At 41.4% G+C, this 15,427-nt stretch overlaps 3 protein-coding genes across 4 annotated transcripts; 2 read left to right on the forward strand and 1 right to left on the reverse strand.

Moving 5' to 3' along the window:
* On the reverse strand, positions 1 to 1,471 carry LOC131676940 (transmembrane protein 179). The gene is made up of 4 exons (XM_058956373.1): positions 1,235 to 1,471; positions 1,009 to 1,152; positions 789 to 950; positions 1 to 726 (listed from the first exon to the last, which is right to left on the reverse strand). The coding sequence occupies exons 1-4, from the start codon at positions 1,342 to 1,344 to the stop codon at positions 423 to 425; spliced, it is 720 nt and encodes a 239-aa protein (XP_058812356.1). The 5' UTR covers positions 1,345 to 1,471; the 3' UTR covers positions 1 to 422.
* Positions 1,472 to 3,117: 1,646 nt separating this feature from the next.
* Positions 3,118 to 6,754, forward strand: LOC131676941 (zinc finger and SCAN domain-containing protein 2-like). 2 transcript variants are annotated; one of them, XM_058956374.1, is made up of 2 exons: positions 3,118 to 3,749; positions 5,099 to 6,754. In XM_058956374.1, the coding sequence occupies exons 1-2, from the start codon at positions 3,298 to 3,300 to the stop codon at positions 6,021 to 6,023; spliced, it is 1,377 nt and encodes a 458-aa protein (XP_058812357.1). In that variant the 5' UTR covers positions 3,118 to 3,297; the 3' UTR covers positions 6,024 to 6,754. The 2 variants fall into 2 exon arrangements, with proteins under 2 accessions (XP_058812357.1, XP_058812358.1); XM_058956375.1 differs by lacking the exon at positions 5,099 to 6,754 and adding an exon at positions 3,909 to 5,090.
* A 5,612-nt stretch (positions 6,755 to 12,366) lies between these two features.
* LOC131676942 (tubulin--tyrosine ligase-like protein 12) lies at positions 12,367 to 14,443 on the forward strand. Its single transcript, XM_058956376.1, has one exon. It carries the CDS (start codon positions 12,482 to 12,484, stop codon positions 14,396 to 14,398), a length of 1,917 nt encoding a protein of 638 aa, XP_058812359.1. The 5' UTR covers positions 12,367 to 12,481; the 3' UTR covers positions 14,399 to 14,443.
* Positions 14,444 to 15,427: the final 984 nt, after the last annotated feature.

A 15,427-nucleotide genomic window follows, 5' to 3' on the forward strand; every position in this document is an offset into this window, starting at 1 on the left:
TTTTTGAAGTCGAATGTAAAAAGAAATTACACTTTATAAATAATATTTATATTGAATAACAATTTGAATATCATTTATCATATACATCACATACATATATTGAACCAGGATCAGTTCCATGCGTTGGAAGAATACATTAGAACAAGTAGCATAAGGTCAAAGCATAACAAATAAGCACATGCCATACCGACTCGGAATGCATAGTAACATTGCCGATCGGCCAATTGGCGCAGTGAATTTGCATATATGCATTTATACTCGAAAATAATTAATACTCCGGCATACGAGTGACAGCTGTTCTACCAACATTTGAACACTCGGCCACGAGTATTGCTTTTATCGATCTAGTTTAGACTATCGCCCCGAATTATACGTATGCTTATTCGAAATTACAATTTATTCGGTACAACACATGGATAAATTCAATCAAGTGGATTCTCGCTGGGCGATTCAGCAATCGAACCGGTTCCTGTCGGTAGTTCCGAGGTGGTTCCCCTGTACACATCCTCGTTGACTAACCGCTGACGTTCGATATACATCGAGACCTTCAGGTTGCGCAATTGATGGTTGTTGATAAGCTTCAGCAGTGCGAACACCGACAATCCTACCCAAATCGCAAAGGAGGCCCATGCGCCAAACTGTGCCGTTCCCATTTCAATGTAGAACCCAGACGTCCGAACATTCAGCTCGGTGTTGGTGATGTTCTGGCCATCGGCAATTTCACATCTGCGAAAAAAATAAATTCAGTTTACTATTAGCCCTTTGTGCAATGAAATTAGGGAACTAACGATGGAAAACGTTCGGTCATATGACTGCACCAGGTCAAGAATCCGAGGGTGATGATTATCGCAGCAATGATTGTCATTACACAAAGACTAATGCTGAATACTACATCAAAAAACAGGGCCAGGAAAGAGCTATCTAGTTCCCTATAAACTAGAATAGCCAAGCTGGAAAAGATTAATAAAACAATAATTATGCGTCTTTTTCGATAACTAAGACTATTACCGATATATTTGAATTCCGGATATGACGAACAGTTGTATTCCAACCAGTATAGGATAAGTGCAATATGCTTCCGAAGCCCACCTAACATCGAAGAGGCCATTCGTTTCCTGCCATGTTCCGGAAGCAAAAAGCAAACAATGACCGCTAGTTTGTCGATGGAACAGAAAGATTTTGCCGGTGAATCATCACAGATGCATTTGTGGGTGATAAATGAATTGCGACTTACTTGAACGAATGAACGTGAACCGACAGTGGAATGAAGATGCACAGGGAAAGGATTAGTGCGATCACATGCCCTGCCACTTGACTAAGTATGAGTACATTGGACAGCGCCATTGAGCTGTCCGCAGAATTGGTTTTTGCAAAATTTGTTAAAATTCGCAGGAATCCAAGTTGGAAATCCTTCGAATAATGTTGATGTTTATTTTCACTGACAGTGATGCAAAACGTCTAGAGAACTTCGTACACGCTCATTTAAAACTACTCAAAATTTGAGTTGCTAATACTCAATTTCAAAAACTGGGGCGATCTGTCAAAATATGAGCTTTGATTTGAGTTGAACTAACTCCACTCTTGAGTAAAAACTAAATTTTCAATCTGTTGGGTGAAAAAAACTTTGTTGAAGTTCATATGGTGGGACGCCAACTACGCAATGTTAAAAAAACCGATGTAGCAGTGCAAGAATCGGGGAGGACACAATCAGAATCTGAAAGGTAAGTTTCGACAAATTTGTTGATGTTTTGAAATAACATTCCTTCAATTTTTTGGTTGCTCCTGCCCGTAGAAGCGGTTCCGGTTCACAGCGAGACAAGATCTCGAAATAGATTTTTGGGCATCGCCATAACACCATAAGATTCAGGTTAGTGAAGTTTTAAACAGTGATAAGTTTATTTGTTAATGTTATTAGATATACTAAATGGTTATTTTCCGTTTTTGGCCTTTGAGTAAAAAGTACTCAAGTTTGACATCTTTATCACGAACTCAAAACTTAGTAAAATAGAAGAACTCATCTTTTGACTACGTGCACTTTTTATGAAATTGAGTGGCTGGCTACTCACTTTTGAGTTATTTTTAATGAGCGTGATAGGCGGAGGTGCACCCTTCGTTGATGGCTTCAGTGTAGCTTCTGTTTTCCTATTTCGTTGGAAACGCGCCTTTTGACAGCAATTTGGAAACCTTCTGGCAACCCTATACCAACGTATGGAGTTTGACAACGACCTACATATGGGGCGTTATAGCTTAAAATACAGCCCCAAAATAGCCCCAAACAAATAAGTATTTTCGGCGCCACACGATGTTTTGCATCTTGCGGGATGATTAGATACCATATCCACAGATAACAGACGTTTAGACTAGAACAAAATTTCTTCAAAAACCTGTGTAAACTTTCAAATTGATAAACGTTGGAAATCCGTGTTTCACTATTGCCATCTGCGCAACTGTTTGCTATACGTGGTTGACAGCTGCACTCTAACTGCATTGTATCTATCACTGCGCCATCTACAAAGCTAAAAGTCAAAATCCACTTTGAATGGAAATTCCGGACAAACCGTTATTAGTCGAACACAGTTCACAACAGTTTATGAAAGAGAAAATTGTTCTCTTTCGTTTACTACCAACATCTGTGATTGGCGCGTAACAGTTTGTCCGGAATTTCCATTCAAAGTGAATTTTGACAGTTGGCTTTTAGGCCGTAATCATATGTTTGTCGAGATATGTCTGTTCTTTGCGTTATAAACTATGTATGCACACACATAAGTTATGTGCGCGTATTGTTATAGAAACGGGTTTTATGTGCCTTATAGTTATGAAATATGAATGTAAGATTAATATTTCTTGTAAGTACACACATTAGGTTTATGAGCCAGCAATTATAGTGTCTATATGCCACCGCTAATTGCAAAAAATATGTGTAAAATCAATAGGCATAACGTTTAGGTACGTTTTCATCAGTGGACAAATGTATAGACGCGTTTCCAATGCAAAAATAAGTTAGGAGACACCCTAAATTAATATGTCGCAATCCTGGCATCACTGTACCACGTTTGACGTTTTCTCCTTTGGGCGTCGCGCACCTGCAGAACAGACAAAAGAAGAGGGCACAGAAAAGTGAAAAAATGGAAACCTAAACAATAGTGGATCCAAAGTTTGCTGTACATTTTCCGCGGAATATTGCCGTCAGAAGTGTTTAATTGAAGCTAGACCCACGGAAAAAGCGAAATGAGGTGTTGAGCTCAGTTGAGAATCAATTAATCATCGTGTCAGATCAACGGGAGCACGTTAAAAACAATGATGGATATTTGTCGCCTGGTTTCCGATCAGCCCGACGACAGTCTCAAGATGGTAGAAATTGATTTTCAAGCGCTGTGTCGTATATGTGGCGCGCTCGGAGAAAATTTGACTTCGGTGTTTGGAAAGCGCGCGGCTGACCGGTTACGAGAGCGAATCGGCAAGTACCTACAGATCGAAATACTGGCCGAGGACTGTTTACCAACCAAAGTGTGTGACGATTGTCGGGAAACGTTGGATCGGTTCCACGAGCTGTTCGAGAAGTGCCACCGGACGGATGAAAAGTTCCGTACAATGCTGAGTTCGGCTGAGGAGCTGAAAGAAATCGAGGAAGATGCGAAAGTGGTTTCTGCTGGTGCCACGGAGGATGAGGATGATATGCCAAACGATGAAGCTCCATTGGGATTGCAGCGGAAGGACGACAGGCAGGATGATTTGTTCGATAAGAAGGGGTAAGTTTATTTTGGTATGGTATAAACAACATTGAAAGAGAGCAATAGGGGAATAGATATTTGACAATATTTAATGAAAAATAGCCCCGCGATGGAGTGCCGAACATCTTAGGTTAAGTGCGATCCGCAGCTCGCTAATTGCATATCGTGTTATTGCAGGGAATCAATTCGGCACTCCATCGGCGAGTTGAGCTTGAATTTAGAGCAACGGGATTCCATTGAATACTTTGAAGAGCATGACGATTTCTACGGAGAGTATCAGTTCCTAGAACCAAAATTGGAACATATAGACAATACAAATTATTACATATCGAATTCGGGTCGGGTCCCTACGATTCCTCTAGAAAAGGCGGCAATTAAACAAAGCAAAGTAGTAACCGAGGACAAAATTTACTACAAATGTGGCGATTGTGGTAAACAGATGAGCTCTTCGTACACGTACCAAGCTCATCTGCGGATTCATAATGGCGAAAGACCATATACGTGCCCACACTGCCAGCAAACTTTTCGGATTTCGCAAGGACTCAATCGGCATGTTCGTGAAGTGCACGAAAAGCTTCGTCCATATCTATGTGAAATCTGCCAGAAAGGTTTCGGAAACAGCCGGAACCTAAGCCAACACCGGTTATTGCACACTAATGAACGTTCGTATTCTTGTGACATATGCGAGAAAACCTTCAATCAGAAGGCAAATCTTTATCTTCACAAGCGTACGCATGGAGAAAAACGAGACTTCGTGTGTCCCGTTTGCTCTCGTGGATTCTACACCCGTGTCAAACTGCGGCTTCACGAGACCATCCATTCGGATGATAGGAATCACACGTGTACCGAGTGTGGCCAGAGTTTTCGCTCGCGGCGCAATTTGGTGCGACATTGGAAGAATCATTCAACGGGATCACCGTACGAGTGTGCAATTTGTGCGAACAAGTTCAAGCAGAAACGGTACCTGCTGAGACATCTTAAAACACAGCACCGGGAAGATCGGCCACTTCAAGTTGGTTTTGATGGTGTTGAGTATGCCGCGTGATAGAATCTGATCCGGATTTAACATTGTTCGACAAATAGAGACGGTGTTTTTTAATTCCAAGAAAATGGATTTTCAAATAAATTTTGTATAATTGTAAAAATGAAAATACTTATTACTACTTTCTCTGGTACCATAAGAACGAATTTATATTCCCAGTATAGCGAGTGTGTGGCCCGACACGTAGAAATCAACACGAAACTTGTAAGAATTTTAGACAGACCTGTTGTAGAACGTTGAACTCAACCGTTATTTCATTTTTACACGCATTGCTCTCAAAATGAAAACGAAATCAAATATGATCAATCTTTTGTTTTCCCTCCAGCAAACGTTTAACACGCAGCTCGAAGGCCTTCACGTGTAGTTTCTGCAAATCAAACGGCACAATTAAGGCGAACACCTTCGCCAGCAAATCAAACCTAGTGGATCACCTGAAGGATCAGCACTCGGAACAGATCTTCCATTGCGAACAGTGTGACAATTATTTGGATAGAAATGTACTAATTCAGCATATGACTATGCACGCGCTTAGTCTGTTCAGTCAATCCGGTGCCAACGAGTCCCAACCGGAGGATGAGGACGATCAGGAGCAGCAGACATCCGGTGTCGATCTGGAGGAAGGAGAAGGCAGTCAACAGACGGCGGAAGGTAAGTCCGGAGAGGGAACAGAAGTCGGTAACAAAGAAAATGACGGAAAATCGTCTCCACCGCCGGAAGTGAAAGCCGATGTACGGAAACTGTATTGCTACATCTGCGAGAAAACCCTAGCTAACCGCAGTGCGTACTCCTATCACATTAACCAGGTTCATTTGAATATAAAAAATTTCACCTGTACGTACTGTAGTAAAAAATTTGGAAACCAGAGGCTTTTGAATAACCACGTTGCAGGGGTACACTCGCGTGATCGTAACTTCACGTGTCCTACCTGCTCGAAACGGTTCAAAACAAACGTCGCACTGTACAATCATCAGCGCATCCACGATGACAGTGCGGTGAAGTTTTCGTGTACCTTTTGCGACAAAAAGTTCCGATACCGGAACCATCTCACTAGTCATCAATTGGTCCACATGAATGAACGGAATTTCCCCTGTACACAGTGTGACAAAAAGTTCAACAATCCGGAGTGCTTACAAAAACACAAACTGACCCACGTGGAAACGCTCCCCTATCAGTGTCCGCTGTGCGGATTCAGCACGAAACAGAAACGATATCTGGTGATGCATGCAAAACGGATCCACATGGTCCGGTAAAAGGGTCCGCCTGCTGGTAGTCGAAACGAAGCGGAAATTGCACAATAATATTGTATTGAGATTTCATTCCCCCCCCCCCGTAGTAGGTTTAATTTCCTATTGAACCAATGTATGAATCGATGTACTACCCATTATTATACTAAAAATTAAAACTTAAGTGGCTATCTTAGTATGTAGGCAACGTTTACGTACTCCAATGCGAACAAGCACACACACATATACTTACCACCCGTAGAACCTATGGTGGTTATTGAAGTTTCATTAATTTATTCAGTAGAGGAAAATATAATCGCGCTACGTTTATTGGCTACCGGTGTACCTGAAAAGTATTAGCGATTAGAACGGCAACAAAACTGGAGCATAAAGTTGAAACAACATGAAACCAGTAAGCAAACATAACATTGAACGTTTTAGATTGTATTCTACTCTACTCCGATGAATTGTTTGTCTCGTTATTAGTTGTTAGTTGTTTTTGAAAAAGCGCGCGCACAATAGTAAACAGAGAGATAGCGTGAAAGAGAGAAAAGATGGGGATACGAAAGTGAAAACTAGTAAATAGTCTTATTTATTGTCAGTATTATAATTAGTACAGTTTAGTATCATGTGCCGCGTCATAAATTATTTCAAACTCGCTTGATATTATCGCTTCTATGTCGTATTTATTGAAATATACACCTCCCACATTGTCAATCTTCTTATGCTACATTAGCTAAAAGGAATGTTGGAAGTAATGTGATGTTTTATTCTTTTAGTCCCTAATCCGAAATCATCCCGTTCCTGGGGGGGAAGGGGAGGAGTTGCTTCTCTAATCTTCCGGTCATCACATCGCATGCTTTGGTATTGTTAGTATGAATAACAAACATGAAGATGTGACACAAGGCGCCAACAGCGCACTAAAATCCTGTCAATCCTATTTTTCATTGGATTGTCTGCTCTAAATATATCACCAGGGGACCATTCATAAATGATGTTGGATATTGACAATAGGGGAAGAGCGTCACGTAACGAGATAAAAACTAAAAATGAATTTTAGACGTATCAGCGGATCAGGGATAAAAAAACGAACAACATTGCTTATGAATGGCCCCCACACAAAGAATATTCCATAACGAAAATCACGTAACATCGGTGACAGAGCATTGGGATCAAGGCCAAGTCCCCCCTGGGTCGTGCAAAACTGAGAAGCAACATCAATTTAGGCACAGATAGCAGACGTCCATTTATTTTCATTTTGTTTTGTTTTGTCTTTTCATTTGTTTCTCTTGCTATGATGTCTAAATCGATCGAGCGTGACGGCCAAGGAAACGGAAAGCCAGTGGCCCAAACAGACCAGGAACAGGAGGGAGGACTACGAACAAGGGAACGCACAACAGAGGAGAAATCGTTTACCTATTTATTATAACTACGATACTAATCACAATTATTTTGCTTTTCTTGTTTCGTTTCAGCAAACCAAAATCTATACGGACTAGCACATACGAACAGTTAGGCTTTGTAGGTTCTCATCTTGACATAGTCTAGATGGGCGGATGAACGTCTGCCAGGGGGTGGGCTGAGAAATGACAATGACACTGTACGAGAGGGCGCTGGGCCTGTGGCCTTCGACTGGCATGGTCCATTCTCATTGATTCGGAAGTCTTCTTGGCTGGTTGGTAGATATGTGCTCCTTCTTGCAAGTTGATCAATTCGCTTGGGTGGGGGACATGTGGATCCTACTAGTTGTCGACTCTTTTGATCGTGAGTATGAGGCTAGTTCAGGAAAGGAGTGCAGGACTGGCACCTAAGAGATAGTTAATTATTTAGAACTTGTTCTTATGATTATTAAACTCGATCAAGCACACCGGCTCTCAGAAATGATAAGCAACCCTTTCGGGTCGGTGTGGTCTGTTCGAATCGAACCAGGCGGACATTCGTTTCGAGCAAACTTTATGTGGATAAATATTGCTTACGTCTTTATTGGCAGAGATTCTTTTTAACGAAATCCTAAAATACCTTCACTGGTATAACTACTCAGGATAATAATAATAGAAAAAGTAAGGGTTTGCCTGGTCCATAATGTAATGAATATATATATATATATATATATATATATATATATATATATATATATATTGACTAGAACAGGGATAATCGAGTTATGTTATAAGATAGAGAAGAAGCAGCACAGTTGTGGGAAAAGTATTAGCGAGTAAGGACTAATAATACTGATAGTATGTTTACCGTTTCAATTAATAGTCGATTGATCCGCTTCGGACCTAGGAGACAAAAAGGAGATTAGGAAGAGACAGAAGCGGATTCAATGCGAAATTTGCCAATATGACGTTGACCTCAAGGCGATGGTAGGATGATTTTCCATAGGATGACAGACTAGATGACACGACGTTACACGCTCTAAACTTGCGCCAAATAGTTTGTATGTATGTATGAATGTAAGCCCGTATGTATGCCTGTATGCATGGATGTGTATAGGACCAATGTATCCCTGAGCACCATGGAAGGACACCTCTGAGCCGCCAAAACGCTCATGGGAAGCCGGGTGCGCGGTCGTAGGTGTGACCATAAAGCACTGCACACACTGTCAAGTGCAACGGATAGACGATAGGTGTACAGTTAATGCACATAGGTTGCAGAAATAGGTTGTTGAGACAGCCCGATTGCACACTGATAAATAACAATAATAACAATAACAATAATCCGAAATCATCCCGTTCCTGTCATGATCATTACCATCGCGGACGAACAATCCGGGTGTCCCGAATGAAGTTTAGAAGTATTTTTGAGATACAGATTACTCGATCTTGAGCTAACATTGTCTAGTTTCCGTGAGAGGTTGCCGCACGCGCAGTTTCCTTGATTGCACGCAGCCAGCGAGTGTGACGTCTGCTCCGAAGTCGACGCGTAACTTGAACTCTTATTCTGGTTGCAGTTGAAAATCGAAATAGTGAACTTGCCTTTAAATTTTTCTCATATTTTCAGCGTGCGGAACTAAAGCGCAACTGGTGCAGATGATGCGCAAGTTGATTCTCTAACATGTACGCAAGATGCGCATTGGTTGCCCACTCTGCAAATAGGGAAAAAAGCGAAAGGCGCAAGTTCAATATTTCGATTTTCAACTGCAACCAGAATATTTGATTATAGAGAACTTCGCCTGCGGGCTTGGGAATCGAACCCCGATGAGATGCTCACAAGGCAATCGTTTTATTGACTAAGCTATAACAGCCCCAACTGGTCTCTCTCCCGGCATTCGTGATACATGCCCTGCACGCTGTAGTCTACTATGTTTTGTGAGATTTCCGAAGAGTGTATGTTTGTATACTTGGTATAGTTCTTCGTTCATTCGTTTTCGCTATTTTCTACTGTGTTGTCGAGTTTGGAGCGCCATTCTCTCGAACCTACCTAGTAAACTAAGAGGCGATTCGCAATATTGCGAATCTTTTCTAAAATCCACATCGAGACATTTCAGCTATGCGCCGAATTACGCGCATGTTCACTTTGCATTAGTACAAGCGAAAAAACGGTTAGACGTTTATTTTTGTTTCGTTCGCACTCATTTGTGTCACATATAGCAACAAATCGACGAAACGCTAGTTTATCTTGGGATAGGCAATAAAAAGCAGGACAAAAATGGCTTGTGCATCGCATGATTATCGCAGAGAATAGACGTCCATCTTCAGCATTCAACTTGTGTAAAAATCTCAAACGGTTTCGAAGGTAGTAGGGATATCCAAAGCATGTGCGCTACTGTCGTCATGTTTTTTGTGGCTGAGTTCGACTGAACTGACAGCGGTTATTCCTCTACCCACCCTCTAAGAACGGTTGGTTTCAAAACCGTCCAATGAAGGACGTTCGTTGGACCAATTTGGACGACGTCCAAATTACCGTTCAACAAACGTCCATCGTTGGACCCGTGTTGAACGATTTTGAAACAATTATTTGGACGTCTCAGTGGGCAGTCAAACTAGTCCGGAACCGGTTCGGACTTCCAGTATGAATTCTAGCTCAAATGCATCAACCGATAGAGTCTGAATCGGTTGTTTTCCTTGAGCAAGCTTCCATACTGAATCCATTCAGGATTTCGAACCGGTTCCGGAATGGATTTGACGGATAGTTGGGATAAGTTGGTTTGGCGGCGCTTGAATGCTGAAGATGGACGTCTGTTCTCTGTGGTCGAAAGTTAGTTTTAATTTTTACCTATTGTAAAAATCTTTAAGGACCCACGGCTCAGTTATTCTAACGTGTCAAATAAACAAGAAAAAAAGTGATAAAGATGGTGCTTTCATAGACAGGCCAGTCGAACTAACTAGTCTATGAGAAGAATTTAAAGGAAGAATGGTAAGTGCGCAGTGCGGTTAGAATCCAGTTTTAAGTGCCACAAGCAATTGGCGATTCTACGTTGAAACCGCTCGCAGATAGCGCTGGAAGGAAAGTGTTGCTGATTTTATTCTGTTCTGTCATAGTGCATATATTTTCTGTAAACATTGGTAAAAAATGACTTTTAAACACCAAATTACCGATCAATTTGTTGATAATTGTTTATGAAAATGGAGGAAAATCATCATTTTATCAGACGATGAGTAAACATCTTGCGAAAAGAGTGTAAAACATAGTGGTTTCTAATATTATTCGCAGAGCTATATGCGCGCTGTTTCGAAATGTAATTTGTTGAGCACCGTAGCCGCCGCAACAGCATTTCCCGTTCGTCCTAAGTTAAGCTAAACCTTCATGAGATGGTGTAAATTCATGAAACTCCACATCACGCGAGGAAAGAATATACCCGGGTAATAGGAAAGTGTCAGCTTTGTATCATGCACAGCCGATCCTTCTCTCCGATAGTCTTCACTGAATCTCCTACGTAGTTCAAAATATAAAGGAGTTTGACATTGGTGCTGATTAGGTCTCGATTTCGAGTTGAAACTTTATTTATGGAACGATTTTTTATAACCACAATAATACCTCGATTACATTTCGAAGAAATGTATGAGTCTAATAGTTGCAAATGGCTGTACTTTCAGAATAATTGCAAATAAAACTAAATTTCTTACTCGTTTCATTCATATTTTGGCAGTGGTTAGCTTTTTCCGAGAAGATAATGAAGATTTTGTTGTAAGCTACGACTCACTTACGGGTGAAAAAAAGCAAATTGTATCACTTTGCCAGTTCATGAGCTGAATCATAGGTGTCGCATGACTAATTTTGGTTTCGAAATTCGTCATGCGACACCTATGATTCAGCTCATGAACTGGCAAGTGATACAGTTTCCTCTTTTCCAAGGATGCAAAATGCCTACCTTTTCTGCGGCTGTAATTTTTCTGCCTACATTCTCATTTCTCTCTCGACGCTGCAGGTCGTTCGCCCAGGGTTGTACGGCAGTCTGTAAGCAAAGCAGTAACATGACAAAAGAATACTGGTTTGTCCGGAATTTCCATTCAAAGTGGATTTTGACAGTTGGTTTTTAGGCCGTAATCATATGTTTGTCGAGATTTTTCCGACTGTTCATCATTTGACTGGTACGAATAATGAAATCTAGTTGGCGCGTCGAGCGGATAAGTTTCACGTCTCTGAAAACCAATTGGTTCGTGCCTCGGGATTATTGGTAAGCAAGGTAAGTACGGACCCAGTAAAGTTCAACCGGAAATGAACTGGAATTCTGACTGGTTCCAGTACGCATTCCGGCTCGTGACACAACCGATTCTAACTATAATCGGTTGTCACTGGAGCCGGAATACGAACTGGAACCAGCCAGAATTCCGGTTCATTTCCGACTGAGCTTAACTGTCCATAAACAAACAGCGCCCCAGTTAAGCTCAGCCGGAAACGAACCGGAATTCTGGCTGGTTCCAGTTCGCATTCCGGCTCGTGACACAACCGATTCTAGTTAGAATCGGTTGTGTCACTGGAGCCCGTATACGAACTGGAACCAGCCAGAATTCCAGTTCATTTCCGGCTGAACTTTACAGGGTGCTTTTAAGTACATACAGTGATTCTTCTCTCAATCGATATCAATTAGAACAAAACCATTATTTTTTTTTGAATTTTGGGATTATTATTTTTAAAAGAGCCAAAAATATTCTTGCCCTTTTCATTATCTGCCGACTACCAATAGAGTGGACGAACGAGAAAACTTTTAGTTTATTAAATGTCATTATCTGTTGCAGTTGTTATTAAATGAATATAAAATTTCAATTACAGTTAGTAAATAACGGTATGTTGATATCCCCACACAGAGCAAACGAAATTACATACTTATCAGGCTTTTAAAAAAGCAAATTCATATATTTAAAGCATTAATAAACAGAAATAACAAATGCATCAAAATACAGTCTACACGAATAATCCCAGCCCAATTAGATATTCAAAGTTCTGATTCGAGAGGATTTACTGTATAATCCATTCACTGTCATCGCCTGGACTATTTATAACGTGGTCTTGTTTTTAAATAATCGCAAAAAGTATACCGCATGTTAGCAGCAAAAACTATCCTGCAGATATTTATCAAGTTAACATTCTATACATTCAACACAGGCAGGGACGGCATGAACGAGTACGACATCTTTCTGGCAACTCACAAGCCGCAGCTACTAGCATCCGGGGTGCCGGAACTGTTTTGGCCGGAGCTCTTTCGCAAGCTGAAACATCAGGTATTCGATGCCGGTGAAAGCTTTTCCCTACTGTACGTGGATTACGACGATAACGAACGTTCCGAGGAAGATCCAATTTGGACTGTGGCTGTGACGAAGGAAGGAGGCGTCCGAGCGGACAACCCGTGTGAAATATATCTGATAGATCACGCCTGGACTTTCCGAACGGACAACGCAAGGCAACTACTGAACGAACATCCGCCGTTGGTGAACCGGTTGGCAATTATGATGGGAATCGAGCAAGAAGGCTTACCCAGCTCAGTTGTAACTTCAAGAATTTTGAGCGGGGTCTGGAAGTGGTGCAATATGTATTCCTTGAATGCGGAAGGGTTATCGGTTGAAAATTGTATGCCAATTTGGTACGTCATGGATGAACTGGGAAGCGGTATTTTGCACAGTGATACGCCGAACTGTCGGGTCGTGCCTTTCATGCAGGTTACGGAACAGATGACATATAGTTTATTATTCCCCACGGAGAATATTTACGAGGGTGAACAGCTCCATCGAGATTTTGTTGAAGGAGTTCCGAGTGACAGCAAGGAGCGTGATGCACTCTTGCTTCCCTGGCGATACACCTCACTAGCAGAAGAAAGTTTCGCTCAAAAAGAAGCTCCTGTTGAGTATTTTTTGGCGGGACATATCGAAGAGTCGTTGCCGAATCCGGACGCCGGTATTCCTCTTTTCGATGGAAATGGACCACTCAAAGTGTACTGCGAGTATGAAATGGTAAAGCAATATCTTACTGATCCTGCATTTGAAATTGTAGAAAGCCCAGACGATGCGGATATTCTATGGATGACTAATCATTTCAAACAGCATAAGGAACTCAGCGAATCGACCCCAAACAAGTTTATCAATCAGTTCCCTTTCGAAAACGTGATTACTATCAAAGATCTTCTCAGCATAGTTTGTCGAAGGATGGCCGATAAAGTTACCGATCTGGACCCTCTTCGAGCAAATCCTAAATGGTTACCGGTGACCTACAATCTCAAAACGGAACTGATTGAATTTGTCAGTTATTACCAGAATAGAGCTCGTAAAGGGCTGGACAATCATTACATTGTCAAACCATGGAACTTAGCCCGTGGCTTGGACACTCACATCACTAAAAGTCTCCCGCAGATTATGCGTCTTCAACAGACAGGTCCCAAGATTGTTCAAAAGTACATCGAAAATCCAGTACTTTTCGAACGACCGGAAGTCGATGGACGAGTGAAATTCGATGTCCGCTATGTTTTACTGTTGAAGAGTGTCGACGAGCTATTTGCCTATATACACAACAAATTCTTCCTGCGTTTCGCCAACAAACCGTTCGAGCTGAACGATTTCGATGATTACGAAAAACACTTTACCGTGATGAACTACTCACAGTTTCAGCTTAGACACATGAAGTGTGAGGAGTTTCTAGAACAATGGAAGATTCAGTATCCGAAGCATTGCTGGCAGACCATTGAAGGACAGATTTGCGAAATGCTCAAACAGATGCTGCAAGGGGCCATCAAGTTGGGACCACCTTGCGGTATTGGTAGCAATGCACAGTCCCGAGCGTTGTATGCAGTGGATTTAATGCTGGAGTGGACCAACGGCGGCCTGAACATCCAGCCGAAACTCCTGGAGGTCAATTTCACCCCGGACTGCAAGCGGGCTTGCGAGTATTATCCGGACTTTTTCAACGATATTTTTAATTTACTATTTTTGGATCAGGAAAACCCGGATGTGTTTAGGAAGATTGTTTAAATTAAGCGATGTGGTAATAAAGTTTTGGCGACTATTTTTGGTTTAGTCATCCCCTTTTTATTTTAACCCTCAAATGTATACTGTTGCCATTTGACCAGATTTTCTGATATAAAGTCCCACCAAGAGGTATAGGATCGCATTCATCCTAAAAAATGAGTACCAAGCAATAGTTAAATTCATGCATTTAAGGGTTAAAAGGATTGCCGCTGATCACGATGGAAGTCCAGCAAAAGAGATTATAACTACTAGAGGGAGCAAAGCGCTACTGTCTCCATGCATTCACGAACTGAAACATGGGGTCTTGCTCTAGCATATTGTATCCCATTACTTTGACAGGTGTATATCCGGGGCAATATGTGTCAAACTAATGGGCCTAGCATATGTAAGAGCGAGACGATAAATTTTCAGTGTTAACAGCGACATACGACCTCTAGTAGTTATAATCTCTTTTAGTCCAGCTGATAAAAATCTTAAAACACAAAAAAGTCTATTATGATAGGGGTATTCACCGTACTATAACCATTGCTTCAACAAATAATTTTTATTTTCCGTGTTCGATGCTTTGAGCTCTAAAAATTAAAAAAGTGCAAAATAAAAATGTTATTATTTATCAGTGTGCAATCGAGCTGTCTCAACAACCTATTTCTGCAACATGTGCATTAACTTACACCTACCGGCTCACCGTTGCACTTGTTAGTGTGTTCAGTGCTTTATTAAGATTTTTGACAGCTCATTTACAACCACAGATGCAAACTCAAACCAAAGAACTTTGGTTGGTTTTCCTCACGAAATACATAACCTCAATCGGTTTTTGCAATGTAAAATGCTTTGCTTTCCTCACGAAATGATTCATCGCCTTTTTTAACGGGAATAGAAAGGTCAATGGTCACACCCTAGTTCAAAACATATGGGCCTAGTCGCTTCTATTTCTTCTCGGAAAACCTTCCCAGTAAAGTTCAACCGGAAATGAACTGGAATTCTGGCTGGTTCCAGTTCGTGCACCGGCTCCAGTGACACAACCGATTCTAG

The sequence above is a fragment of the Topomyia yanbarensis genome, chromosome 1, assembly GCF_030247195.1.
Source record: "Topomyia yanbarensis strain Yona2022 chromosome 1, ASM3024719v1, whole genome shotgun sequence".
NCBI classification, from domain to species: domain Eukaryota; kingdom Metazoa; phylum Arthropoda; class Insecta; order Diptera; family Culicidae; genus Topomyia; species Topomyia yanbarensis.